Source organism: Pongo pygmaeus, chromosome 6 (assembly GCF_028885625.2).
Source record: "Pongo pygmaeus isolate AG05252 chromosome 6, NHGRI_mPonPyg2-v2.0_pri, whole genome shotgun sequence".
NCBI classification, from domain to species: Eukaryota; Metazoa; Chordata; class Mammalia; order Primates; family Hominidae; genus Pongo; species Pongo pygmaeus.
In genome coordinates this window covers 20784096-20811885 of record NC_072379.2, presented here as the reverse complement: position 1 = coordinate 20811885, position 27790 = coordinate 20784096, and the positions used below count along the sequence as shown (strand labels likewise).

Below are 27790 nucleotides of genomic sequence, written 5' to 3'. Positions count from 1 at the left end.
TAACACGATGAAACCCTGTCTCTACTAAAAATACAAAAAATTATCCGGGTGTGGTGGCAGGCACCTGTAGTCCCAGCTACTCGGGAGGCTGAGGCAGGAGAATGGCGTGAACCTGGGAGGCGGAGCTTGCAGTGAGCCGAGATTGCGCCACTGCACTCCAGCCTGGGCGACAGAGCGAGACTCCGTCTCAAAAAAAAAAAAAAAAAGATGCTTGAAGTAAATGTATACTCATTTCCTAGTTGTTTCTTTCTGTAAGGATGTCTGACATGGCTAATTTGTAAACAGGAATTCTGCATTCATTTCTCTCTTTGCTTTCTCAACCCCAATTGAGCACACAAGTGTTTAATGAGTACTTAACTGATTTGATAAGAATAATTCATTGATTTCTTTGATTTTTTATTGCTGGCTTTCAGTGAAAAAAATGTTATCAGCCGGGCACAGTGGCTCACGCCTGTAATCCCCGCACTTTGGGAGGCCGAGGCGGGCGGATCATGAGGTCAGGAGATCCAGACCATCCTGGCTAACACGGTAAAACCCCATCTCTAATAAAAATACAAAAAATTAGCTGGGCGTGGTGGCGGGCGCCTGTAGTCTCAGCTACTCGGGAGGCTGAGGCAGGAGAATGGCGTGAACCTGGGAGGCGGAGTTTGCAGTGAGCCGAGATGGCGCCACTGCGCTCCATCCAGCCTGAGCGACAGAGCGAGACTCCATCTCAAAAAAAAAAAAAAAGTTATCAGTACTTACTCATTGTGATGTCTACATGTAGAACTAAGATTCTGTTTACTTATGTGAGTCTTTGGCTAGAGACATAGAATTTCAGTCTTGACTGTGTGAGCTTAATTTCTGGCATGTGGGGTTTTATTGGCTGCAGAGGAAACATCTCTAGCAGAGATGACCTATCCCTCAAATGTAGGAAATACTTGTGTATACCTAACACCTGTGACTCAGAATAGACATGGTACCAAGTGAGTGGCTTCTTAGCCCATCAGTAAAGTTATCACACCATAGGCTGGGTGCGGTGGCTCACACCTGTAATCCCAACACTTTGGGAGGCTGAGGTGGGCAGATCACTTAAGGCCAGGAGTTTGAGACCAGTCTGGATCAAGATGGCAAAACTCCGTCTCTACTAAAATACAGGAAACTTAGCCAGGCATGGTGGTGTGCGCCTGTGATCTCAGCTACTCGGGAGTCTGAGGCACAAGAATCTCTTGATCCCGGGAGGCAGAAATTGCAGTGAGCCGAGATCGTGCCACTGCACTCCAGCCTGGGCAACAGAGTGAGACTCTGTCTCAAAAAAAAAAAAAAAAAAGTGATCACACTAAAACCAAAAGTTTCAGGCTGTTGCGGTGGCTCATGCCTATAATACCAGTGCTTTGGGAGGCCAAAGTGGGAGGATTGCTTGAGCCTAGGAGTTCCAGGCTGCAGTGAGCTGTGATCAAGCCACTGCACTACAGCCTGCGTGACAGAGTGATACCCTGTCTCTATAAAAAGAAGTTTCATAGTACAGGCCAAACATCTTGAAAGTCTTATTAAATGTACACTTCCATCATAGAGCACTATAGAAACATCATGCGTGTTATTTCACATGGCTGAAGTGAGTTTAAATGATCTGGACTATTGTTACAATATGTAAACATGTGAAATAACAGTTATCCTACTTAATATTATTTAACTTATGTTTATCTCTTTGATGTTTGGATAAAGCTCCTAAAATGCTTTAGGAAAACATTATACTTTTATGGTGCTGTTTTGAAGTTTCCTATGAAATTCCTGTTTTCAATGAAGTTACTGTCAGTGGGATAGGAAGTGTAATTTTTTTTTTTACCATTTTTTTTTTTTCGTTTTGAGACGGAGTCTTGCTCTGTTGCCCAGGCTGGAGTGCAGTGGCGTGAGCTCGGCTTACTGCAACCTCTGCCTCCTGGGTTCAAGGATTTTTCTGCCTCAGCCTCCCGAGTAGCTGGGATTACAGGCACGCACCACCACACCCAGCTAATTTTTTTTTGTATTTTTAGTAGAGACGGGGTTTCACCATATTGGCTAGGCTGGTCTCGAACTCCTGACCTCGTGATCCACCCGCCTCGGCCTCCCAAAGTGCTGGGATTACAGGCGTGAGCCACTGCGCCAAGCAGGAAGTGTAATTTTTATTTATAATATAACTTTTTTTTTCTTTTTTTGAGAATGGAGTCTTGCTCTGTCACCCAGGCTGGAGTGTGGTGGCACGATCTCTACTCACTGCAACTTCTGTCTCCCCGGTTCAAGCGATTCTTGTGCCTTAGCCACCTGAGTAGCTGGGAATATGGGCTCCTGCCACCACGTCTGGCTAATTTTTTTTTTGCCGGGGTGAGACTGAGTTTCAGCCTTGTTGCCCAGGCTGGAGTACAATAGTGCGATCTTGGCTTACTACAACCTCTGCCTCCTGGGTTCAAGTGATTCTCCCGCCTCAGCTTCCCAAGTAGCTGGTGTTAACAGGCATGCGCCACCATGCCGAGCTAATTTTTTTATTTTTAGTAGAGACGGGGTTTCACCATGTTGGCCAGGCTGGTCTCGAATTTCTGACCGCAGGTGATCCACCTGCCTTGGCCTCCCAAAGTGCTGGGATTACAGGTGTGAGCTACTGTGCCCGGCCCTAGTGGAACATTTTAATTTGTTTCTGGTAGCATAGCTCTCTTGGCAATGGTCACTAAGAGGGCCAAAAACCATTATTATGATCAGTTAATTAAATGTGGTTAAAAGTCAGAAGTTAGAATAAGTATGTGTTCATGAATGTATAAAATATTACACACTGAGAAAGTATTAAGCTTTTTAATCTTCCCCCAGTAACAGTGAGGAGATTGCTGAAATCTCTGAAGCAGGAATGTAACAAGAGTTTTGAGGGCTCTAAATTCTCTGCTGTTTCACTCTAAGGAATGGTTTGGCAGCATCCTCTATGCTAGGCACAGAACAACTCAGGAGGAATTGTACAGACCTTATGAACCACATTTGAAGCTAGTCTGTTCAGTTCCCATTCAAAATAAATACACAACTGTAATTGAATTTATGGTGATTTGGTCTGTATGCTAAAATTAAAAATCTCTTTTGGGGGATTTTCACATAGGGGTATATTTATAATTTTCTGTGTGCTTTGCAGTTAAAAATACATAATGAAAGTGTTTTATTTTTGTAGTTCCTCTGTTCTACAGAGGAAATTTAAATTCTTAAAATTAGAATTTTCTAATTTTAAGCACTTTCATTTTTCCTTTAGAAGGTACTATGGAGCACATAAAAGAAAATGCCATTAGAAATTGAACATAGAAAATGTTTATTAATCGAAGAAAATGTTTTCTTATTGTGCTACAATTTTTTTCAGTGGAACATATCATTTACTTATTCCACTTCTTGTTCCAGAAAGGGTTTGTGATGACTTACAAAGATACATGCAACATACTGTTGGTAACATAACAGAGATAAGTGGGTGAGGATTTCAGGACTGAGGGGAAATTAAGATGGAAACAGGAATGAGCTGTATACAGAGCACTTGGACTGAAGTCTTAAGTGTAGAGGGCCACAAATTTGGCTTTGCTTTTGAGTAGCCAATTCAGAGAGAAATATAATCAGTTACATGGGTCAGTGACCATAACACAAAAGAGATCATTTCTGCTTTGGATTCCCAAAGACTTTCCAGCATGCGTTTCAAAGGACTGGGTGTCGAGTTTTACTTTGTGTGATGATAGTAAAACTCCTTATTGGCTGTTTGTGTAAGACATGACATAACATCAAAACATTTCGTAAAAGCATTTCTCTTGCCTGCAAAATAATGTGATCCGAGTACTTAGATCTCTAGACTGATTTAAGGATCTGTTTTAGATTATCTAGATGAGTAGGTGGATGCACATTCTTCAGCTACCTTCCATACTTTCTCATTGGATCTTTTGTAATGAATTTATCAGCAGTGGGGTTTGAGTTTGTGCTTACTGACAAGTTCCTTGAGTGCATCTGTTTTCTGTTGTTGGTGAATCACGGAGCCATATGTTTTAACAGGCATGGTTTATCATGGGGGTATCACGATGGAACAGTCTGACAAGGGCACATATTTGTTTGTTTGTTTTTTGAAGAAAATCACTTTATTCTAATTAACAAAGAATAAAATCATAACAGCTAGTTCAAGGGTGCCACACAAACATCTACCCACCCATCTTAATGAAATTCTGCACAGTAAGAACACCCTTTTCCATTGCAGTCCTGAAGCAGGGACGCTATGAGAGAGGAGAGGTTTACCTGATGATTACACTTTATACCTTCACTATCAATTGTATTTTTATGCTAAATCACTTGGTTATGAGAGCTGATTTTCCATTTCTCCAATTTGAACTTTCTGATTAGACCAATCTGTTTGCAGGTCTGCACTGTTTCAGCACCTTGTTGAAACCGTCACAGAGTTTTCTGTTACCCTGGTTCTGGGCACTCTCTAAAAACTGTTTTATGTCATAAGAGCAAGGCCACTGCTGCTGTGCTGGCTGGGTTCCCTGAGGCTCTTGGTAGGTGATATCAGGCCTTGAGGCTCACCATGACTTCCTCCACTGAAGCCCCCGGTGGTGGCAGAACCCAGCGTATGTCTGACAGGGGCACATATTTGAATGAAAGCCACCTCACCTCCATACAGAGATGGGCTGAGGGAATACCAAATAGACTGAAGATTCATTTCTGAAGATGGGAGAAGATGCATATCCACTCGTCTTAGATGAAATGTCCAGTAAGTTGTGTTGTCTCTATTTTGCTCCAGCTGAACAGTTGCACTTTCAAGTAATAATAGTTCAAATTTATCAAATGCTAGCAGGAGCCAGGCATTGTGCTAATGGAGAGAGACCATCCTTATTCACTCCTACTCAGTAAACAGTGGGTGAAACTGCCCTTGCCTAAATATAGTTATGTAATGCTGTGTTTCCTTAATCGTATATCCATAAAGCTTTTGACATTGTTTTCTAAATGTGTTCCTTAAAAAGGAGTTGGGCTGGTGACCAAAGTTTTGAACAGAATATTGTAAGGAAGCAAATACAAAGTGTAAAAACAAAAAACAGAGCCTGGCAAAGTGTTGTTCACCTGTAGTCCCAGCTACTTGGGAGGCTGAGGCAGGAGGATTGCTGGAGGTCAGGTATTAGGGGCTGCAGTGCGCTATGATTGTGTCTGTAAATAGCCACTACACTCTAGCCTGGGCAACAAAGTAAGACTCCATCTCTAAAAACATACAAACAGGCCAGGCGCGGTGGCTCACGCCTGTAATCCCAGCACTTTGGGAGGCCAAGGCGGGCAGATCACGAGGTCAGGAGATCGAGACCATCCTGGCTAACACGATGAAACCCCGTCTCTACTAAAAATACAGAAAAAAAGCTGGGTGTGATGGTGGGCGCCTGTAGTCCCAGCTACTCGGGGGGCTGAAGCAGGAGAATCGCTGGAACCTGGGAGGTGGAGCTTTCAGTGAGCTGAGATCTCGCCACTGCACTCCAGCGTGGGCGACAGAGTGAGACTCCGTCTCAAAAACAAACAAAACTATAGACTAATGAAATAGAATGTCCAAAATTTATCATAACTGGTGTCTCATGAGATAATATGCTTGGGTCCTGTTTAGCAAGTTGGATTATATTTTTATTTGTGTAAATGTATTGGCCATTGCAGTCGGGGTTGTATTGAAAATGTAGATTTTGTCTAATGAGAGTGTAGATTTTATTTGTAGTGAGTGCATGTGGATTTTATTTGTCTAGGGTTTTAAAAGTTGTATAGTCATGAATGGACACTTTTTGATACCATTTATGAGAAATTCAATAGCAAAGTGTTTTCATACCCATATGCTAACTGCTGATGCTTTTATAAAACATTGTTAAGGTGTTACTTGCCCCAGGAAATACAATGTTTTATGACAGAGACAGTACTGAAATTCAGTATTTAAGTTCTTTAAATACCAGCTATATTGAGTAGACACTACTTTCTCCCAAGAGCCTATTTTTGGTTTGTGACATATTAGGGAACAAATTGCAGACACAGTTTTTTCATTACCTGTAAGAGCACTTATAGGATGTAAGCTATTTCCTTAAAGAGGAATTTTTGCCTTTTTAATACTTCTGTCTAGTAACTCAATGCATTAAAAGATACATATTTTTCTAGTGCTATAAATATATTGGTACATTTAAATATAATATACGCACATATAATGGTGCTTGAGAAATAAGTTGAGATTATTTTAAGGTTGAGGTTCTTAGATTCTGACAGAAAAACTGATCAGCCAGTTGGACTACAGGTCCAACCAGTTCCAGCCCCAAACATGAGCAATAGTGATTATGGTAGTGATTCTGCCATTTACGTCAGTGAAATGCAAAGATTTCAGTTTCATCCTTCAGCAAATGCTTTACGTGTATTTGGAGAAGAATCTGAGTACTAGAAAATACTCCTCTCCTGTGTTCGTTCTGCTGTTAAATACACGGTTTGAATTCTTAATTTTAGAAATACTTTTCAGATCTAGAATTTCAGTTTGACACAAATTCCAATTCGCAGTTGAAATTCTTAATATTTTTATATGTTTTCCCTCTTTTTTTCTTTTTCTGTTTTTTGAGACGAAGTCTCTCACATTGTCGCCTAGGCGGGAGTGCAGTGGTGTGATCTTGGCTCACTGCAACCTCCACCTCCTAGGTTCAAGCAATTCTCCTGCCTCAGCCTCCTGATTAGCTGGAATTACAGACGTGCGCCACCGCACCTGGCTAATTTTTGTATTTTTAGTAGAGATGGGGTTTCACCATGTTGGCCAGGCTGGTCTCGATCTCCTGACCTCAGGTGATCTGCCTGCCTCGGCCTCCCAAAGTGTTGGGATTACAGGCGTGAGCCACCGTGCCTGGCCTTCGCTCTTTTTTTCTGTTTTTAAAAACATACCATTAAATCAGTCTTTCTGGTAAAATCAAGTATAAATCATCTGAGCATCTGTTTATATTATCTGCTTTTCCTGTTGGTTTTAGTTATCTGAATGTGAGACATTGTGAATACAGTAAGGGTCTGGATGATGCTATTTTTCAGAGAAGAAATCACTCTTCCTTTTGCTAGGCAGGTAGAGTGGGGCTGATCACCTAATACTGCTAGAGACTGAGCTGTGGGTTGAGGTTGTGTTGCAGGTTGGATAAGGCCGCATTTTGCTCTGATTTGCCCTTACTCCTAGCAGGTACCCACCTAAGACTTTCAGCTGATAGTCTGGGAGTTTATAGGAGTCCCTCCTCGACAGAGGTTTTATACTGTCATATTTGTCTCTTGAGAACAATGAGATTGCTGAAACTTTCACTCTTGATTTTCAGAGGCTTTTAGTTTTGTTTTGAAGCCTTCCGTGTATGGCTATAGAATTTGGATTGTGTCTTCAGGGGAAAACCAGCCTCCTCCCCAGATCTTTGACTCCTATTTGCCTGGGCAACAAAGACCCCATCTATATAAACAAACAAACAAAAAAAAAACAAAAAAAACACTAGCCAGGTGTGGTGGCTTGAACTCAGCTACCAGGAGGCTGAGGCTCAAGATTGCTTGAGCCCAGGCGTTCGAGGCTACAGTGAGCCATGATTGTGCCACTGCATTCCAGCCTGAGTGACAGTGAGACTCTGTCCCAATTAAAAAAAAAAAAAGTCTTGGCTGGGCGAGGTGGCTCACGCCTGTAATCCCAGTGCTTTGGGAGTCCGAGGGGGACGGATCACAACAAGGTCAGGAGTTTGAGCCCAACCTGGCCAACATGGTGAAACCCTGTCTCTACTAAAAATACAAAAATTAGCCAGGTGTGGTGGCGGGCACCTGTAATCCCAGCTACTGGGAGGCTGAGGCAGGAGAATCACTTGAAACCAGGAGGTGGAGGTTGCAGTGAGCCGAGGTCACGCCACTGCACTCCAGCCTGGGGAACAAGAGTGAAACTCTGTCTAAAAAAAAAAAAAAAAAAAAAGTCTTGATTTTTGTCTCTTCCAAAAGCTCTCTCATGGTTCCTCATATTCAGAAAAGGGAGTCTCCCATTGGGAATTAAGTCATGAGAATAAATGGACATTTTCGTAATTGTGGTGTTTTCTTTATAGCAGTGGTTCTCAAAGGTAGTTCCTAGCAGTGTCACCTGGAAACTTGCTGAATTCAAATTCTCAGGCCCTATCCCAGGCCAGCTGAATCAGAAACTCTGGGGTGGGACCCAGTACTCTGTGTACTAACTAGTCTTCCAAGTGATATTGATGTGCATTCAAGTCTGAGAAACACTGCTTCTCAGGTTAGTTGTTTGCTGTTTAATTTTTTACTCCCACCTTCACTGGGCCCTGGAGAGTGTGGAAGAGACAAAAGTGAGAGAACACTGTCTCTGCAGGTACTTTGCCAGTCTTCTGATGAATTGTTTGAGAAACTTAGAAAACATCTATTGAGCACCTGCTCAGTTCCTGGCACTGTACTAAGTGGCTAAGAGCATGGGGTGGACTTGTAAGCAAGTAATTGTAATAGGACATGAGTATTATAATGGCTGTATTTATAAAAAGCTACAGGAACTGGAGAGAGAATTATTCTGTCAGTGGGGAAGATGGAGTCAGATGTGCCTTGATCCTTGAAGAGGGTAGGATTTGAAGCTGAACAGACAGAAGAGTATTCTAAGTGGGTTCATAAATAGGATGACCATGTAACTTATTATCCATAGGAGGTCACTTTTGAGAATCAAAGGGGGTGCTTTTAGGCCAGGACTGTTGCTTGCTAACTGGGGTATATGATTGTCCTATTTAAAGAACAAGTGTTGCTGTGAACCCAGAGTTAGATGTAAATTTGTGGAAAACTCATTTCTTCTAATTATTTGTAGAGTTTACAACAATTCTTATTGGATGGTATATTTTTTTCCCCCAGGGCTGCTGTAAAATATTGCAGGCATACTTTGGAGATATTACGGGTTTGGTTCTGCACCACTGTAATAAAGTGATTCACACAAATTTTTGTGTTACCCAGTGGATATAAAAGTTGTATTTTGGGCCAGGCTCCCTCTGCATCTCTGTGTTTCAGTTGGGGTAGGGTAATTTCCCTTTCAGTTTGAAGAGCTCTGCCTGGTATTTCTTCCAGTGGATGTCTTCGCATAACATTTTTTTTTTTTCTCATCTGAAAATGTCTATTTTGCCATCTTTTTTTTTTTTGAGACAGAGTCTCACACTGTCACCTGGGCTGGTGTGCAGTGGCACGATCTTGGCTCGCTGCAACCTCTGCCTCCGGGTTGAAGCAATTCTCCTACCTCAGTCTCCTGTGTAGCTGGGACTACAGGCATGCGCCACCACGCCTGGCTAATTTTTGTATTTTTAGTAGAGATGGGGTTTTACTGTGTTGGCCAGGCTGGTCTTGAACTCCTGACCTTGTGATCCACCTGCCTCTGCCTCCCAAAGTGCTGGGATTACAGGCGTGAGCCAATGTACTAGGCCATTTATTTTTTATTTTTGAGACAGAGTCTTGCTCTGTTTCCCAGGCTGGAGTGCTGTGGTGCAATCTTGGCTTACTGCAACGGCTGCCTCCTGGGTTCAAACGATTCTCTTGCCTCACCTCCCACGTAGCTGGGACTACAGGTGCCCGCCAACATGCCCGGCTAATTTTTTGTATTTTTAGTAGAGACGGGGTTTCACTATGTTAGCCAGGACAGTCTCGATCTCCTGACCTCATGATCTGCCCACCTCGGCCTCCCAAAGTGCTGGGATTACAGGTGTGAGCCGCTGTGGCAGACCTTTGCCATCAGTTTTTAAAGGAAATAGTCACCGAGCACTGGATGCTAGGTGGGCAGGTTTTTTCTTTCAGCTTTTTTTTTTTTTTAAAGCCATCATACTTTAATATCTTTCAGCACTGTCAGGTTATCTTCTGGCTTCTGTTATTTCTGTTGAGAATTTAGCCCAGGCATGGGGGCTTATACCTGTAATCCCAGCACTTTGGAAGGCCACAGTGGGCAGATCACATGAGCCCAGGAGTTGGAGACCAGCCTGGCCAACAGGGTGAGGCCCTGTAGCAATATGTGGTAGCCCTTTTTCAGTACATTGGCCAGTCCAGCTCAGTTGGATGTCATTTACATATGTGTCTTATATTTTAGATACAAAAGACTTCTTAAAAGCTAGAGCATAACACAAACATTTATTTGATTGCGCCATCTAACAAATCTGAATAAATACATTTCAGGTCTAGGCATGGCATTTGGTATTTCTCTAAACTAGTGTGCACGTGTGTGTGTATGTGTGTATCAGTTTACCCAGCCACAGCAAGTGATTATGGATGAAATGGCTGCAGCAAAGCTAAAACTATGATATGCCTTTGAGAAAAAAATTCTGAGCTGAGTGCACTGGCTTATGCCTGTAATCCCAGCACTTTGAGTGGCCAAGATGGGAGGACTGCTTGAGGCCAGGAGTTCGAGACCAGCCTGGGAAATATAGCTAGATCCTGTCTCTGTTGGCTGGGTGCGGTGGCTCACACCTGTAATCCCAGCATTTTGGGAGGCCAAGGCAGGCGGATCACGAGGTCAGGATATTGAGACCATCCTGGCTAACACAGTAAAACCCGGTCTCTACTAAAAATACAAAAAATTAGCTGGGCATGGTGGCGGGTGCCTGTAATCTCAGCTCCTCTGGAGGCTGAGGCAGGAGAATGGCGTGAACCTGGGAGGCGGAGCTTGCAGTGAGCTGAGATTGCGTCACTGCACTCCAGCCTGGGGAACAGAGTGAGACTCTGTCTCAAAAAAAAAAAAAAAAAAAATTTAGCCAGGGATGGTGGTGCACACCTGTAGTCCCAGCTACTTGGGAAGCTAAAGTGGAGAGGATCACTTGAGCCTGGGCAGTCATGGCTACAGTGAGCTGTGATCATGCCACTGCACTGTAGCCTGGGTTATAGAGCCAGATCCTGTGTCAAATAAAGAAAAGAAAAGAAGAAAAAGTGTAAAGAAAAGAAATACCTTTAGCAGAGACCACCTAATATGTTGCAAGTTGCTGTTACTTTAGGTGGAGTTAGGAGAAATAATTTTTGGTCAGTAACTTAGTGAATAAATTGACCATTTGTGCTGCTTCCCTGGGCGAGGGCGTAGAGAATAGTACAAAGTAGGCTACGGTAGCCAGATTATCTTGTATGTAATTTTGAGCTGTTAGTCCGGAGAATGGCATGCTCAGATTAGAGTTACAATTTTGCTTAACCAGGGAGGGTGTGATCTAGTACAATAGAAGACTGTTGTCTAAAACTCATTCCTTAAGAGTGCTCCCCTGCTTGCTCTGCTCATTCCAGCAGCAATCAACTTTACATTATATTCCAGGGAGTTGATTGTCATTTGGAATTATTTGTCCAAGCTAATGTTTGGACAAATAATATTTTGTTATATTTAACATTAAAACTCTGACATCGACATTCACATTCATTTTGGAGGCATTATGTTTAATCATATGAAAGTTGGTGAACCTTGGATTACAGATTGCAAATGCTAGTAAGTCTTTTATTAGAATGATGGCGTCTTCATACCATGAAGGTGAGGACTGAAAGATATATAAGAAGAGTATCTATAAATCAAAAGAAAATAGTAATGACATAGAAAAATGAGCAAAATCAGTTAATCAAATAAAATATACTAGTGCTAATAAATATCTCTAAAGATGGCTAACCTTAGGGAAATGCACGTTAAATGATTTTTTTTTTTTGTTTGCCTGTCAGATTGACAAAAAATTAAAGTTCAATAATGCTATGCTTATGAGGTTATGGGAGACCAGATTCTCTCATACACCGTAGGTGGGAATATAAATAGTATAGCCTTTTTGTCAGACCAGTTTGGTATATGTCAGAATTTTAAATGCACTTACCCTTTGGCATTCCGTTTCTGTTTCTAGCAAACTGCTCACATTTTGCGGTCTGCTCAAGGTCATGGTCTATTCATAACCTTGTCCTGCTTGGCTATCAAAGATTTATAAATTTTGTTAGTACTATTTCTGAATTTAATAAAATACTTCATTGTCCTGTTTACTTCAGATTTTTTTTTCTAGTCCCTTATTTGCTTTTATGTTTTGGCTACAGATAGCCTCTTAAAAACTAGCTAGATGTTTCAGTTTATGTATTTTAAGTTTTGTTTCCTTTTTGACTTTCCCTGCAGTTTGTAACCTTAGATAACCCTCACCTCTTTAGAACTTTCATGAATACTTCATTTTAGTTCTTTCCATTTTCTGTTTGTCTCTAAAAACTAACTTTTTAAAGATACCTGTAATTAATGTAGGGGTTATCAGATTGCTGACCACTTATTGCAACAGTATTTATTGAAAATTTCCCCTTCCCCTCCTTCTTCTAACATTAAATTACCTTATATATTACATTCGGTTCATTTTTGAGTCAGCGTGTCCTGTAGTGGTTTGACAGGTCTGTTCTTGTGTTCACAGTCTTCTAACTAGTTTGCAAATAAAAATTCAGAAAATTAATTTAGAAAATCAAAAAATAATTGAGTCTGTTTATTTTTGCTGACAGAATCATTTTGTTGAGTTCCAAAAAGTCTTGTGGGATTTTTATGGCCATTTGTAGTAAACTTACACATTTTGGAATGTTTGACACCGTTATAACATTTATTTTCGCACATTATGTTAAGTATATTTCCATATTTTTATGTGGATTATATTTTCTCATTAAAATGTTTTTCTACAAGTGTTTACATATTGATGCTATTATGACTGATATCTTTTTTATACTTTCTAACTTGTTATTGTTTGTGTTACAAGAGTTCCACAGATTTCATGTACCTATTTAGCTTATTTCACATAAATGTGAATTCTTTTTGAAAGTTAGCCATTTTAAAGTTAATTTCTCAGCATTAATAGTGTTTTATTTTCTTCCTTTAGGCCTTCCAGATACATAGTTATATCTCTCATATTACACAGTAAGCTCCGCAATGACTGAAATGATTTATTTTTACTTACATTTGTATCCCAAGTGCCTTTTGTACAGTAATCAATCAGTATATAAATATTTGAATGAGTGCAGAGGGAACACTATAGGAATATGTACCATATACAGTAACTGCCTCTGGATGATGACTTAAAACTTTTTTTTTTTTTTTTTTTTTTTGAGACGAAGTCTCGCTCTGCCGCCCAGGCTGGAGTGCAGTGGCATGATCTCGGCTCACTGCAGACTCCACCTGCCAGGTTCACGCCATTCTCCTGCCTCAGCCTCCCGAGTAGCTGGGACTACAGGTGCCTGCCACCATGCCCGGCTAACTTTTTGTATTTTTAGTAGAGACGTGGTTTCACCGTGTTAGCCAGATGGTCTCCATCTCCTGACCTCGTGATCCGCCTGCCTCGACCTCCCAAAGTGCTGGGATTACAGGCGTGAGCCACTGTGCCCGGCTGACTAAAACATTTTTTTTTTGCTTGTCTGTATATATCAGGTTTTGTAAATAATGAGTATTCTTTACTTTTCTAACTGGAAAAAAAAAATTTAAGGGCAAAAAATCACCCATAAGTTTTATTTCTTAACTGAGGTCAAAGGATACCTTATCGTTTTATTAGAATTGATTGGATGTTTCCTGTAAGTCCCAGATGAGTTGCCTGGAGGGAGGAATGACCTCTGAGGGCATGACATTGAACCCAGGAATAGGAAGTGAACCCTCAAGAAGGATAGAGGGAAACTACTCACATCTGCAAAGTGTTTTCGTTTTGCTTTTCTGAGACGAAACTGGTTTGCATCCAAAGCCTTAAGAAAGAACACTAATAGTTCTGTGAGCTTTGTAAGTAAGCTTTGTACCTCTCTGTCCTTTTTAGGTTACCTGGACCTAGAATAAATCCTAGCCCCGGGGCACAATTTACAGAATCCTAACTGTCCCAGCAGCAGAGATCATTTTTACTCTGTCTTCCCTGACGTAAGTGGGACCAATTGAATTGTGCATTCTTTATGCCCAGGTTGCTCAATCAAGCTCCTATTTATTGGAGTGCAGTGCTCCAACAGGAGCTGCCTGTGGCCCCTCGGAGCTCCCTCCTGGAAGCAGTGCTGGTGGTCGTTAGCTGTCTAGGGACAGGTCTGTCTGCCCAGGAGAGGAGGAGTTGAGTCTCATGCAGTTGATCCCCCATGTTTCTTCCTGTGTTTACAGGATGTGCTGTCTGTAGCTCTGATGTCCAATCTGGGTGTGCTGACTCTCCTACCTTCTACCATTACAGCTGTCACCACCACTACATAGCCTTTCAAATGATGGCACTGTCTTTTGGTGGTACCCTTGCTCTCTTTTTATACTTAGAAGCAGCAGAATGATCTGAGTGGTGTGTTTAACTGATACACATTAGTCCTATGATGGGTGTTAATTTTTTAAAAAAACATTCATGTGTGATTTTTAACTAAACTTCAAAATTTGGAACAATTAATGACTTCAAATCCATAGGAAGCTGTAAAGATAGTACAGACAGGTCGTGTGTACTCTTCTAGTTTGCTTAATGGTTACATGTTACATAACTATAATGTAATGTCAAAACCAGGACATTGATATTTGTTCGATGTATGTGTATAGTGTCATGCACATTTCATCTCATATGTAGATTCCTGTAGCCACCACCATAGTCAAGATACAGAACTATTCCATTACCCCAAAGACTTCCCTCATGCCCTTTTAGTCACATCCTGTGTCAGCAGTCCCCAGGGCTGCCCCCAGGTTTCGTAATTCGCTCAAGGCTCTCACAGGACATTCTTTGCTATGGTTTGTTACAGTGAGGGGCTACAAAACAGTGTTAATAAAGGGTAGTTGTGCATTGAGCAGATTCTACAGGACACCAGCATTGTTAAGATTCGAAGAGTCTTCTCCCAGCAGAGTTGCCCAGGATGTGCTTACTTCCCCAGCCGTAAACTCTAGCAACAGGTGTGAAGTGCTTTTTATTGTGAAAGCTCATGTACACCTCAGAATCCAGGGCTTTTATTGGAGGCTGGTCACATAGTATATTAGTTCGTTCATTCTCACATAGCTATAAAGAAATACCTGAGACTGAGTAATTTATAAAGAAAGGAGGTTTATTGGCTCACAGTTCTACAGGCTGTACAGGAAGCATTGCAGCTTCTGCTTCTAGGGAGGCCTCAGGAAGCTTCTAATCATAGTGGAAAGCAAAGGGGGAGCAAAGTGTCTCCCCTGGTGGGAGCAGGAGCAAGAGAGAAGGTGCTACACACTTTTAAACAACCAGATCTCATAAGCACAGAACCACAGGGGATGGTGCCAAACCATTCATGAGTAACTGCCCCATGATCAGATCACCTTTCACAGGCCCCACTTCCAACATTGGGGATTACAGTTCAACATGACATTTGGGTGGGGACACAGTTCCAAACCATATCACATAGGCATATAGTCCCTTTGTGACTATCACTGTTAGAGCAACTCCAGAAGGGAAGCAGATGTTTACCATAAATCATACAGTTTGCACAAAATATCTAGACAAGCTGGTACAGTGTGGTTCAGTACCGTAACCATACAAAACACACTTATCATTTAGGGCGTAGGGCTAGTACAAGACCTCAGTTTCTAGGAGCTGACCAAGGGCCAGTCTAACCCAGCTGACCAAGCAGGCCCGTCTGAGAATGTGTATCATTTGAGCAACTCAGGCCTGCTGGGTTAACTGCTTACACCATTTTCCTTCCCCTCCTCTCCCTTGCCTTCACCACTCTTAACCTGGAAAAAGCACTAATTTGTCCTCCATATCTGTAGTTTTGTCATTTGGAAAGGTAGTATGAATCCTAGAGTATGTGACCTTTTAAGATGCACTTTTTAGAAAACTCAGCATGTTGCTCTTGTGTTAATAGTTTGTTCTTTTTAGTGTTAGTTATTCTCTTGTGTGGTCATGCCCCAGTTTGTTTAACCATCCCATAGATTTTTATTTTCCCTTGTAAAGTTGGTTAGCATGTATATATATATATATATATATATTTTTTTTTTTTTTTTTTTTTTTTTGAGACAGAGTCTCGCTCTGTTGCCTAGGCTGGAGTGCAGTGGCACGGCCTCAGCTCACCACAACCTCTGCCTCCCGGGTTCAAGTGATTCTCCTGCCTCAGCCTCCTGAGTAACTGGGACTACAGGCACATGCCACCATGCCCGGCTAATTTTTGTATTTTTAATAGAGACGGAGTTTCACCGTGTTGGCCAGCCTGGTCTCAAACTCCTGACCATGTGATCTGCCTGTCTCAGCCTCCCAAAGTGCTGGGATTACAGGCGTGAACCACTGCACCCAGCCAGCGTTTATAATTTTAACATAATGGCTAATCACTCATGAGGGGAAGAGATTTTTGAACATTTTTAAATAATAGAGACAGACAGAGTCTTGCTATGTTGCCCAGGCTGGTCTTGAATGCTTGACTTCGAGCCATCCTCCCATCTTCGCCCCCCAAAGTGCTAGGATTATAGGCGTGAACCATTGCACCTGGCCCTGGGGAAGGGAGTTTTGTATTTATTAAGCCTTTAGTGTGTATCATTGCTTTATAGCCATGTTATTCTATGGTCTCTACAATAACCTTATTCATTCAGTTTTTGTTCTTTCAACAAAGAATTGAGAACCTGTGATACGCCCAGTTGTGCAGGGAAAAAACCCCTCAAACTGTGTTTTTCCTCTGCTCACGCCACAGCAATCATTAACACAGAAGACTTCCATGACCATATGTGTGGGGATTCTTCCCCTACACACCACACCAGCTGGGTGTCTTCTAGTTCACTTCCTGCACTATCTACCAGGAGATAGTGTCAGATCGCACAGGGTGAGGACTCAGTCCCCATGACTGCCCCTCCTAACCCCCATCAGTTGCCACTCTGGGCCTCCAAAAGTTCTAACTGACCAACTTCAAGTTGGGGTTCCCATGGCTCCCCTTTTAGGTTCGATGAATTTGCTGAGGTGGTTTACAGAACTCAGGGAGATGCTTCTGTTTACCGGTTTATTATAATGGATATTGCAAAGGATCCAGGTGAAGGAGATGCTGGGGGCGAGGAATGGGGGAAGGTGCAGAACTTCCATGCCTTCCCTGGGTGCACACCCTCCAGGAACCTCCACTGTGCAGCTATCTGAAAGCTCCCTGGGCCCAGTTCTCTTGGGTTTTTATGGAGGCTTCCTGACATCAGCATTCGTCCCTCAGAGTATAGAGCTGGATCCTCTTTGGGGAGGGTTTAAGACGAATCCAGAATAGAGTCCTGCCTTGGGGCAGGTAAAAGGAGGGTAGGAGAAAGTCAGAGAGGCTGCCCATGAGGCCTAACACATCCAGCCTTATAACAAAAGCCTGGGGCTGGGCGTGGTGTCTCATGCCTGTAATCCCAGCACTTTGGGAGCCTGAGGTAGGCAGATCACTTGACATCAGGAGTTCGAGAGCAGCCTGGCCAACATGGTGAAACCCCATCTCTACCTAAAATACAAAAATTAGCTGAGCATGGTGGCAGGCACCTATAGTACCAGTTACTCGGGAAGCTGAGGCAGGAGAATCACTTGAACCCGGGAGGCAGCAGAGGTTGCAGTGAGCTGAGACCTCACCACTGCACTCCAGCTTGGGCAACAGAGCGAGACCGTGTCTCAAAAAAAAAAAAAAACAAAAACCTAGGATGAGGGCTATGGTAGTTACCAGCCAGGGACTGTGAACGAAAACCAATATATATTATAACACCACACTGGTACTATTTGAGTCACTAGAAATGTAACAGTGGAGAAGGAAAATAAGGTCTCTGTCCTCAGCAAATTGCATTCTGGCAGTGAGGGAGACAGACCAACAGGTAAATAAGTAAATAAAAAATATTTATTAGAAATAGGACATGGAGGCTGGGTGCAGTGGCTCATGCCTATAATTCCAGCACTTTGGGAGGCCAAGGTGGGTGGATCACTTGAGGCTAGGAATTCGAGATCAGCCTGGTCAATATGGCGAAACCCTGTCTCTACAAAAAATATAAAACTTAGCCAGGCGTGGTGCCACATGCTATAGTCCCAGCTACTCAAGAGGCTGAGGTGAGAGGATTGCTTGAGCCTGGGAGGTCGAGTGTTGTGAGCCATGATGGCACCACTGCACTCTAGTGTAGGTGACAGGGTGAGACCCTGTCTCAAGAAAAGAAAAAAAGAAAATAAAGAAATAGGACATGAAGGCTGGGCATGGTGGCTCACATCTGTAAGAAGTTCAAGGCCAGCCTGGGCTACGTGGTAAGAACCCGCCTCTACCCCTCCCAAAGAATAATAGTAGGACATGGAGAAGCGGCATTTGGCCCAGGACAGAGGAAAGGGTTGGGTAGGTTGGGGTAGGTAGTATTTCACAGAGGCTAGGGAAGGCCTCTCACAGTCTGACGTGAAAGCTTAGATCTAAACAATGAGAAAGAAACCACCACCTGGACAGCAAGGAGCATAGCATTCCTCACATTGGAACAGCATGTACAAAGGCTCTCCCAACAAAGGGGGAAGTGGGAAGGATAGCAGTTTAAAACAACATTCATTTATTTTTTATTTTATTTTTTTTAAAAGACAAGGTCTCTGTTGCCCATGCTGGAGTTCAGTGGTGCAGTCATAGCTTGCTGCAACCTCAAATTCCCAGCCTCAATCAGTCGTCCTACTTCAGCCTTCCTAAGTACCGGGAATACAGGCGTGAGCCATCGCCCCTAGTCCACAGCACTCATTTATTATCTCTTAAGTTCTGTAGATTAGAGGTCCAAGCAGGCTCCGCTGGGTATTCTGCTGAGGACCTCAGGAGGTCAGAATTAAGCATCGGCCAGCCTGGGTTTTTATTTGGAGGTGATAGGGAGAGTCTCCTTCCAGACGCACTCATGTTGGCAAAATTCATTTTCATGTGGTGAAGTCTGAGGTCCTCATTTCTTTGCTGGCTGTCAGCCAGAAGTCATTCTCAGCTTCTAGAAGCCAGTCAAATTTCTTGGCTTTTAGTCTCCTCCAGCTTCAAAACCATCAATAGTGCTTTGACTCTAACTTCACATTCTGTCTCTTCTGTTTTTTTAAAAGACAGCTTTATTGAGGTATAATTCACGTACCATAGAATTCTCCCTTTTGAAGTGCACACTTAAGTGACAGCCATTACCACAGCCAAACTTTAGAACATTTTCATTATCTCAAAAAGAAACCCATGCCCTTTCTCTATCCCTCTTAGTGCTCAGTGACCACCAGTCTATTTTCTGTCTCTAGATTTCCCTGGTATGGATGTTCAGATGAATGGAATCATATAATGTGTGGTCTTTTATAACTGGCATCTCTCACTTAGCATGTTTTCAGGGTTCAGCATGTTGTAGCATATATCAGTACTTCATTCCTTTTTATGACAAGTAATATTCCATTTTATGGATATACCACATTTTGTTTATTAATTCATCAGTTGATGTACATTTGGGTTGTTTCTGCTCTTGGACTATTATGGATAATGCTGATATAAACATTCATGTACAAGTTTCTCTGTGGACATATGTTTTTATTTCTCTTAGTCTAGGAGTGAAATTGCTGGTTTCTATGGTAATATTGTTTAATCATTTGAGAAACTGCCAGACTTCTCCACAATGGCTGTACCATTTTACATTCCTACAAACAGTGTATGAGGGTTCCAGTTTCCCCACATTCTTGCCAACACTTGTTATTTCTGACTTTTTGGTTCTAGTCATCCTACTGGATGTGAAGTGGCATCTCATTGTGGTTTCGTTTTGCACTTCCTTGATGACTGATGACGTGGAACATCTTTTCATATACTCACGACTGTTTGCATATCTTTCTGGAGAAATGTCCATTCAGATCTTTTACCTGCTGAAAAAATTGTTAATTTTTATTATCGAGTTGTAAGAATTTTTTATATATTCTGGATACAAGTTCCTTATTACATAAATGACTTGCAAATGTTTTCTCTCATTCTGTGGGGTCTGTTTTCATTTGATAAGGTCATCTGAAGCGCAAACATTAAAATTTTGTTGGAATACAATTTGTCTGTCTTTTGTTGCTACTGCTTTTGGTGCCATATGTAAACATCCTTTGTCAAATCCAATATCATGAAAATTTTACCTCTATATTTTCTTCTGAGAGCTTTAGTTTTAGCTTTTACATTTAGGTCTTTGATTGATTCTGAGTTAATTTTTGTACGCGGTATGAAGTAAGCATCTAACATCTAACATCGTTCTTTTGTACGTGGCTGTCCAATTTTCCCAGCACTATTTGGTGAAAAGACTTTTTTTCTCCATTGAATAGTCTTGGTACTTTTGTGGAAAATCAGTTGACAGAAGACGTGTGGGTTTATTTCTGGAGTCTCAATTCTATTCTGTTGATTTCTATGACTCTCCTTGTGCCAGTACCACGCTGTAGTAATTACCATGGCTTTGTAGTAAGTTTTGAAATCAGGAAATGTCAGTTTTCTTACATTCTTTTTGAAGATTGTTTTGGCCATTCTGGGTCCTTGTTCTCTTCTGCATTTTAGGGTTCATGTGCTTTCATTGGCCCATCTAGATATCTAGGATAATCTCCTTATTTTAATGATTAGTCAACTTAATTATATCTGCAAAGTCTTTTTTGCAGTGTAAGGTAACATAATCACAGGTGTAGCACCAGAGAGTGAAGGTCATGGGCGCACAGGTCCTATGAGGCTTAGTTTGGTGAAAAGGTGGAGAATGATAGGAGCAGAGAGGCTGGAGAGGGAGATAGGAAAGGGAGTTTCAGAAATATTACATAGTTTGCCTAAAGTTACATTTCCAGTACGTGGCAGAGCTGGGGTTCGAGTGCAGATAGGACTGATCTCTGTGATTTCATGGTCCACACCAAATCAGTCTTCTTAGACTCAGAGCTATTGTTATTGTTTCTGTCTAATACATAGTAAGCTTTTATTGTATGCCAAGTAATCCACAGAGCACTCGTTTATGTTTTTCTAGCTCTTAAAGAGCATCTGTACAAGTCTTTTGGCATAGATAATAGGCTCTACTGGAACCAGCTTAAGAAAAAAAGAAAAAAGCAGTTAGGGGGCCAGGGTGTATGACTCAGAATCTGAGGGTGGGCGTGCAGCTAAACCTTAGCCAGGGATTGGAACTGGGAGATTGAAATCACTCAGGGCGTACAGGACCTTCTACTTTTCTCTGCTTCTTGGGGTATGTCTATTTCACTCTGTAGACTGTCCTGATACTCGGATCACTTGGTAGAAGATCATGTCACACAGCTCCATCATTCAAGAGAACAGCCCCGACTTCGTCCCATTTCCAAAACTCGAAGCAAAAGACTCTAACGCAGTTGGAGGCAATCAGCTGTGATCCTGAATTGGGGGACCATTCACCTTATACAAATATAGCTGCTGCCAGCTTATCTTTGTGGATTGAGAGGACGGTTTCCTGATAACACGGGAGGTTATGTGCTAGGCAGACTTCCCAAACTATGTTCATTTTAGTAACATTGACTAGTACTATCATACTTATAGTACAAAATTTAAAAAACTTAATTGATCTATGCGAAAAAGTAGGTATTTCCTTTTGCCCATTTCTCTTGGAAGGGAAGAAAAGGGACATCAGGGTGATAATGGCAAGATTAGCTCAGACTTTCAAAATAATTTGAAACCCAGGACTTGGCATACTAAGTATAGGCTTACTTGAGCTCAGGAGTTCAAGACCACCTGGGTAACGTGGGGAAACACCGCCTCTACAAAAAAATAACAACAATTAGCCAGGCATGGTGGCTGAGTGGTGAGAGTATTGCTTGAGCTCAGGAAGTCAAGGCTGCAGTGAGCTGTGATCATGCCACTGCACTCTAGCCTGAATGACAGACCCTGTCTTCCAAAAAAAAAAAAAGGAAGCTTAGTGCTTATTGATGTCTCTGCCACTTACTACCTTTTTGATGGAATAAGTCATGATTTCTTAATGTTAGTATCTTTATCTCTTACCATAGGACTTAGTAGATGGTCTTTAAAAACATTCTAGGACTCTATTCTTCTTTTCTTTTTTTCTACTTCTTATTTTCTTCCTTTCTACCTCAGCCTTATCTACTATTTATAAATGGCTGGTGTCTTAGATCTAAACCCTGACCTTGGAGGGCTTTAACTTTGTAGAGGAAGTAAACAGTAAACTTGAGAGTTCTTTCTAATTAGATTTCCCTCTCCCTGTCAACTCTCATTAAATAACTCTTAAAGATCTGACCTCTCTTTCAATTCCCACTGTTACCTCTTATTTATTTACTTATTTATTTATTTTTGAGACAGGGTTTCACTCTGTTGCCCAGGCTGGAGTGCAGTGGTGCGATCTCGGCTTACTGCAGCCTCTGCCTCTGCCTCCCAGGTCCAAGGTCCAAGCGATTCTTGTGCCTCAGCCTCCTGAGTACCTGGGGTTACAGGCAAGTGCCACCACACCTGGCTACCCACTGTGTTACCTCAAGTCTTCTAATTGTAGTTGTCTCTTGGTCAGTATCTGGGTCTCCTGTTCTGTACTTCTCCCTAATCCAACCTAGAAATTGCCTCTCAAGTTTCTTTTTTTTGAGACGGCGTCTCCCCCTGTTGCCCAGGCTGGAGTGCAATGGCGTGATCTTGGCTCACTGCAGCCTCCATCTCCCAGGTTCATGCGATTCTCGTGTCTTAGCCTCCTGAGTAACTGGGATTACAGACGTCTGCCACCATGCCCAGCTAATTTTTGTGTGTTTAATAGAGACGGGGTTTTGCCATGTTGGCCAGGCTGGTCTCGAACTCCTGCCCTCAGGTGATCCACCTGCCTCGGCCTCCCAAAGTGCTGGGATTATAGGCGTGAGCCACTGTGCCCGGCCGAGGTTTTTTGTTTTCGTTTTTTTTTTTAAATCGTAGAGTAAAATTGATTTGGGAGGAGTATAATGTTCTGCGAATTTTTAAATTTTATTAGGTTTATGTAAACACTTCCACAATCGGAATACAGAACAGTTTCATCACCCCAAAAAACTTTCTTGTGCTAGTCCTTTATAGTCACATCCTTTCCTACCCTACCCCTAGTTCCTAAATGAAATCATACAGTATGTAAACTTTTAAGATGACTGCTATGGTCTGAATCTTTGTGTGTCCCCCAAATTCATATGTTGAAATTCTAAACCACAAGGTGATGCTACTAGGAGGTGGAGCCTTTGGGAGGTGATTAGTTCATGAAAGTGGAGCCCTCATGACTGGGGCTTGTAAGTGCCCTTATAAGAGACCGCAGAGAGCCTAGCCCGTCTCCCCTCCCACCATGTGAGGACACAGGGAGAAGGTACCTTCATTGAACCACCAGACACCAACATCTGTTGACTTCTTGATCTTGAACTTGCCAGCTTCCTGAACTGTGAGAAATAAATTTCTGTTTTTTATAACCTACCCAGTTTATGGTATTTTGTTACTGCAGCCAGAAGGTACTAAGGTGCTGGTTTCTATCAGCATAAAGTCTCTGAGATTCGTCGAAGTTGTTGGGTGTACTGATACCTGTTGTTGTTGTTGTTTTCCTGAGTAGCATTCTGTTGTATGGATGTACCATAGTTTGTTTATTCATTCACCCATCGAAGGATATTTTGGTTGTCATTTTTTGTCATCACAAATAATGCTACTATAATTGTTTGTGTATAGAATTTTGTAAATAGCAGTTTTTATTTCTCTAGAGGAAATACCCAGGAGAGGGATTGCAAACAAACGTTTCAAACCTTTGATGTGAAGGGAGACATTATATTTACTGTACTGGACACTTAACAAATTGTCTTCTGCTGTGGAAGGAGCTGTCATCTTTCTCTTGTAAGGATGTTCAGTATACAAACATCCTTGACTGGACAGTATGTAGCAAAGGCCTCTTAAGGAAATGTGGGACACCAGTGTATATATCTTCTTTGTTAAAGTGTCTCTTGAGGTTGTTTGCTCATTTTTAAATTGGGTGGTTTGTTTTCTGACAACTGAGTTTTGAGAGTTCTTTATACATTCTGGGTATGTAAGTTCTTTGCCAAATATGTGATTTGCTGCAAGTAGTTTCTCCCATTCTGTATGTAGCTTGTCTTTTTGTTTTCTAAACAGTTTTTCCCAGAGCAAAATGTTTTGTTTTGTTGCCAGATTTGGGATGCAGGTTCTGTGGGCTGTGGCTTTAATGTCAGTTCGTTGTTCAGAGTTTTGTAGTGCTGTTTCCATCTGTTTCATGTATGTGCTGATCTGAGACCTGCATAGTGGTCTCTGTTAGTCCCAATTAGAAACCTTTGGTACTCAATTGCATCAGATCCATGCATGTGCAGCTTAAGAGTATGCCTAGAAATTGCTTTCTTGAGTTCTCCTCAGCAATTTTTCCCACACTTTTTGTTCCCCAGAAGCTCATATTTTCTTTCTTTTGTCCAGAAAACTGTGGATTCAGTTACCCCACTCTGCCATGTCTTTCCACCACTGCCGGCATATTTGAGGCCAAGGATGGAGATTGGGAAAAATTGATAGTTCTCCTGCTTCAGGGTTTGGCTCCTGCACTCTTATTTCAGCCATAGCTGCAGACAAAGCACACGATTGCTGGGCACTGTGGCTCAAGAGAAGGGGGAGATGGTAAGTGGGGGGATCCCCATATTCTTTCTGGCTGTTAGGAGTTCCCTTTCACATGCCTGGAGCCCAAACTAGAGGAGCTTTCTCTGTGCTGTGGGGCCCATTTCCAGTTTGGCTGGTGGTATTGGATGGGAGAAAGTGGTAATCTCTTAGACGGCTGGATGATAACTTCCAATTCTGGTCTTCCCCACTTCTCCATTTTGCCTTTCAGAATCCTCAAAAATAGTGCACAGTGCATACTGTCCAGGTTTGATAGCTGGATGAAATCTGTGAGGCCTCTCACCTCAGCAACTGCAGTCGCTGTGCTCAGTTTTTCTTCCATGTTTTCATTTATGCCTGACTTCCTTGTAGCTGTCACCCGTGTGTCTGCACACCTTAATGTTCAGCCAAAGATTGTTGTTTGTTCAGACAAAGATTGAGATGGTGCTCAGACATCTCAGTCTTTAGTTAGGCTTCCACTCTGATCAGCAGAGCCTGTGCATACACAGAGGAGACACAGGAGAACCTTGTAAAAATAAGAGTGAGGTTAGAGGGGAGGGCTTGAAATTTGAGTTAATTCCTTGGCCTGGACGTAGATGCATTGCAGAAAGTGGAAGTTTTGTCCATCTTTACAGTTGCTTTTGCAGGAGAGGATTTATTTTCCTTCTCACCTGGTCTTTCTGGAAGACAGAACTCTACATCTCAAGTTTTGTGTCTTCAGATACAGATCTTATCATGCTTTCCCCTTTTCAGGAGCTTTCAGTGGTGACTTTCAATCCAGACTCTGTAGCTTAGAGTTTTAAAAAGCCATCATGATTTGACTTCCCACCTAAGTTGTTTAGTTTACCTTCTGACTATACTACATCATTCATATTTTACATTTGCCTTCTTGCTTCTGAGCTTTTTGTGAAAGGCATTCTTCCTGTCCAGAATGTCCTCCCTCTTTCTGTCATCCTTCCAAGACCCTTTCAACGCAAGGCTCTTTAAGGTCTATCGCCAGCATCCCCAAGTGGTCTCTCTATACTCCCTAAGTCAGAATTCCTATGTCTGTTGCTCCCTAACAGTTTCCTAACACTTTCTCTTTTTCCACGTTTTTCAGTCTGCCTGTACTTTTGGTTATGAGCTTCATGAGGGCAAGGACGTGTTCTATCCATTGCATCACCAGTGCCATCTAGCTCAATTCTCTGCACACAGTTGGCACTTAGTAAATGTTTGAGTTAAATTAATAAGATCCCCAAGATATAGGGGTTAATTTTTTCTGCACATGTGAGTCTTCTTGAATGAATGGTGTGGAGTGCCGCTTTTTTCTGTGCTTGTTTGGCAGTTTATTTATGTGGAGAAGAATGAAGACCATCATGTGGTTTCGGTTTGAAGGGAAATTGTTGCATAGCGATTTACCTGATTTACCTTACAACTGTGAGACTATGAACAAATGAGTTTAAGTATTATACAGTAGGAAAGAGAACTGACGTTGGAACTTAAGGTGTTATTTCAATTTTTTTCTCTTCTCTTCTCTCTAGACAAGGCCTTGCTCTGTCACCCAGGCTGGAGTGCAGTGGTGTGATCATACCTCACTGCAGCCTCCAACTCCTGGGCTCAGGCGATCCTTCTGTCTCAGCCTCCCAAGTAGCTGGGACTACAGGCATACACCATCATTCCCAGCTAGTTGTGTTTTTTGTAGAGATGGGGTCTTGCTGTGTTGCCCAGGCTGGTCCTGAACTCCTAGCGTCAAGTGATCCTCCTACCTTGGCCTCCCAAAGTGCTGGGATTACAGGCATGAGCCACTATGCCCAGCCTGGGTTTGTTTTTTTTACAGTAGCCATCCTAATGGGTGTGAGGTGATATCTCATTGTGATTTTGATTTGCATTTCCCTGATGATTAGTGATGTTGAGCATTTTTTCATGTTTGTTGGCTGTTGGTATGTCTTTGGAGAATTGTTTATTGAAGTCCTTTTCCCATTTGTTAATCGGATTATTTGGGTTTTTTGTTGTTGTTGTTATTGAGTTGTAGGAGTTCCTTTATATTTTAGATATTAACCCCTTATTAGATATATGGTTTGCAGATAAGTTCTCCCATTCTGTGTGTTTTTCCTTTTTACTCTTGTCAGTTGGTTCCTGTGTTGTGTGGACATTTAATTTTTAAAAATTTTTTATTTCTTTTGAGACGGAGTCTTGCTCTGTCACCCAGCCTGGAGTGCAGTGGCGTGATCTTGGCTCACTGCAAGCTCTGCCTCAGCCTCCTGAATAGCTGGGACTACAGGCGCCCACCACCATGCCCGGCTAATTTTTTTGTATTTTTAGTAGAGACAGGGTTTCACTGTGTTAGCCAGGATACTCTCGATCTCCTGATTTTGTTGTCCGCCCTCCTCAGCCTCCCAAAGGGCTGGGATTACAGGTGTGAGCCACCACGCCCGGCCTGTGCAGACATTTTCAAGTTTGATATAATGTATTTGTCTGATTTTGCTTTTGTTGCCTGTGCTTTTGGTGTCATGTCCTAGAAGTCATTGCAAAATCCAGTGTCGGGAAGCTTTTCCCCTAAATTTTTTTCTAGGAGTTTTCTAGTTTCCAGCCTTTACATTTAGGTCTTTAATCTAATGTTAGTCGTTTCTTAATTTTTTTTTTTTTTTTGTATTTTTGGCAGGGAATAAGTCTTTCTTTAATCTGGCTGTGTCAGGAATTTACTATATTTAACATTCTTTTTCCTTCCTTCCTCCCCTTTCTCCCTCCCTCCTTCATTCCCTCCTTCCCTCTCTTAACAGCTTGAAGATAATGGAATCACTCACTTTTTGTTCATAATTGGTAAGATTTTAGTTAGTAGAATGATAATTCATTTTCAACAGCACTTTCTTGTTTGTTCATTGGTTAGCAGGAAGAAGATGAGCCTTAAGTCTGAACGCCGAGGAATTCATGTGGATCAATCGGATCTCCTGTGCAAGAAAGGATGTGGTTACTACGGCAACCCTGCCTGGCAGGGTTTCTGCTCCAAGTGCTGGAGGGAAGAGTACCACAAAGCCAGGCAGAAGCAGATTCAGGAGGACTGGGAGCTGGCGGAGCGGTAAAAGGACTTAACTAGGGGCGGTTGAACAGTGACATGACTGGATACATAGTTCTGTCACCGTCTAAATACATTTTTTCACTTCTGCTTTGAGCTATCAGCAAGTCAGCTTAATATTAAGGAAAAGGATGTTTTCCTCTCTTCTTCTCAGTCAACTTTTAATGAACAGCTTTCAGTAGTTTCTTCATTTTGTGTTTGTCTTCTGATTATTTTCTTTGGGTTGTGTTAGTTTTAGTTCTCAAATGTAGACAATAAGCTCCTTGGAGTGGAAGAATGGAGATAGGCATATTTCCTGGTGAAGATTAAATGAGCTAATAAATTTGACGTACCCAG

The 27790-nt window shown here is 42.1% G+C and overlaps 1 protein-coding gene across 11 annotated transcripts in view; it reads left to right on the top strand.

Moving 5' to 3' along the window:
- RABGEF1 (RAB guanine nucleotide exchange factor 1) overlaps nt 1-27790 on the top strand; it is a 77486-nt gene that overhangs the window by 6373 nt on the left and 43323 nt on the right. For 2 of the 11 annotated variants that reach the window (XM_063668320.1, XM_063668318.1), the window contains exons 2-3: nt 414-528; nt 27272-27457. In XM_063668320.1, the coding sequence (XP_063524390.1) occupies nt 27279-27457 (179 nt within the window). In that variant the 5' untranslated portion in view covers nt 414-528; nt 27272-27278. Of the gene's footprint in view, nt 1-413; nt 529-13753; nt 13847-24231; nt 24427-27268; nt 27458-27790 lie in introns of those variants that run through there. The other 9 variants (XM_054495082.2, XM_054495077.2, XM_054495081.2 and 6 more) reach the window with 7 other exon arrangements.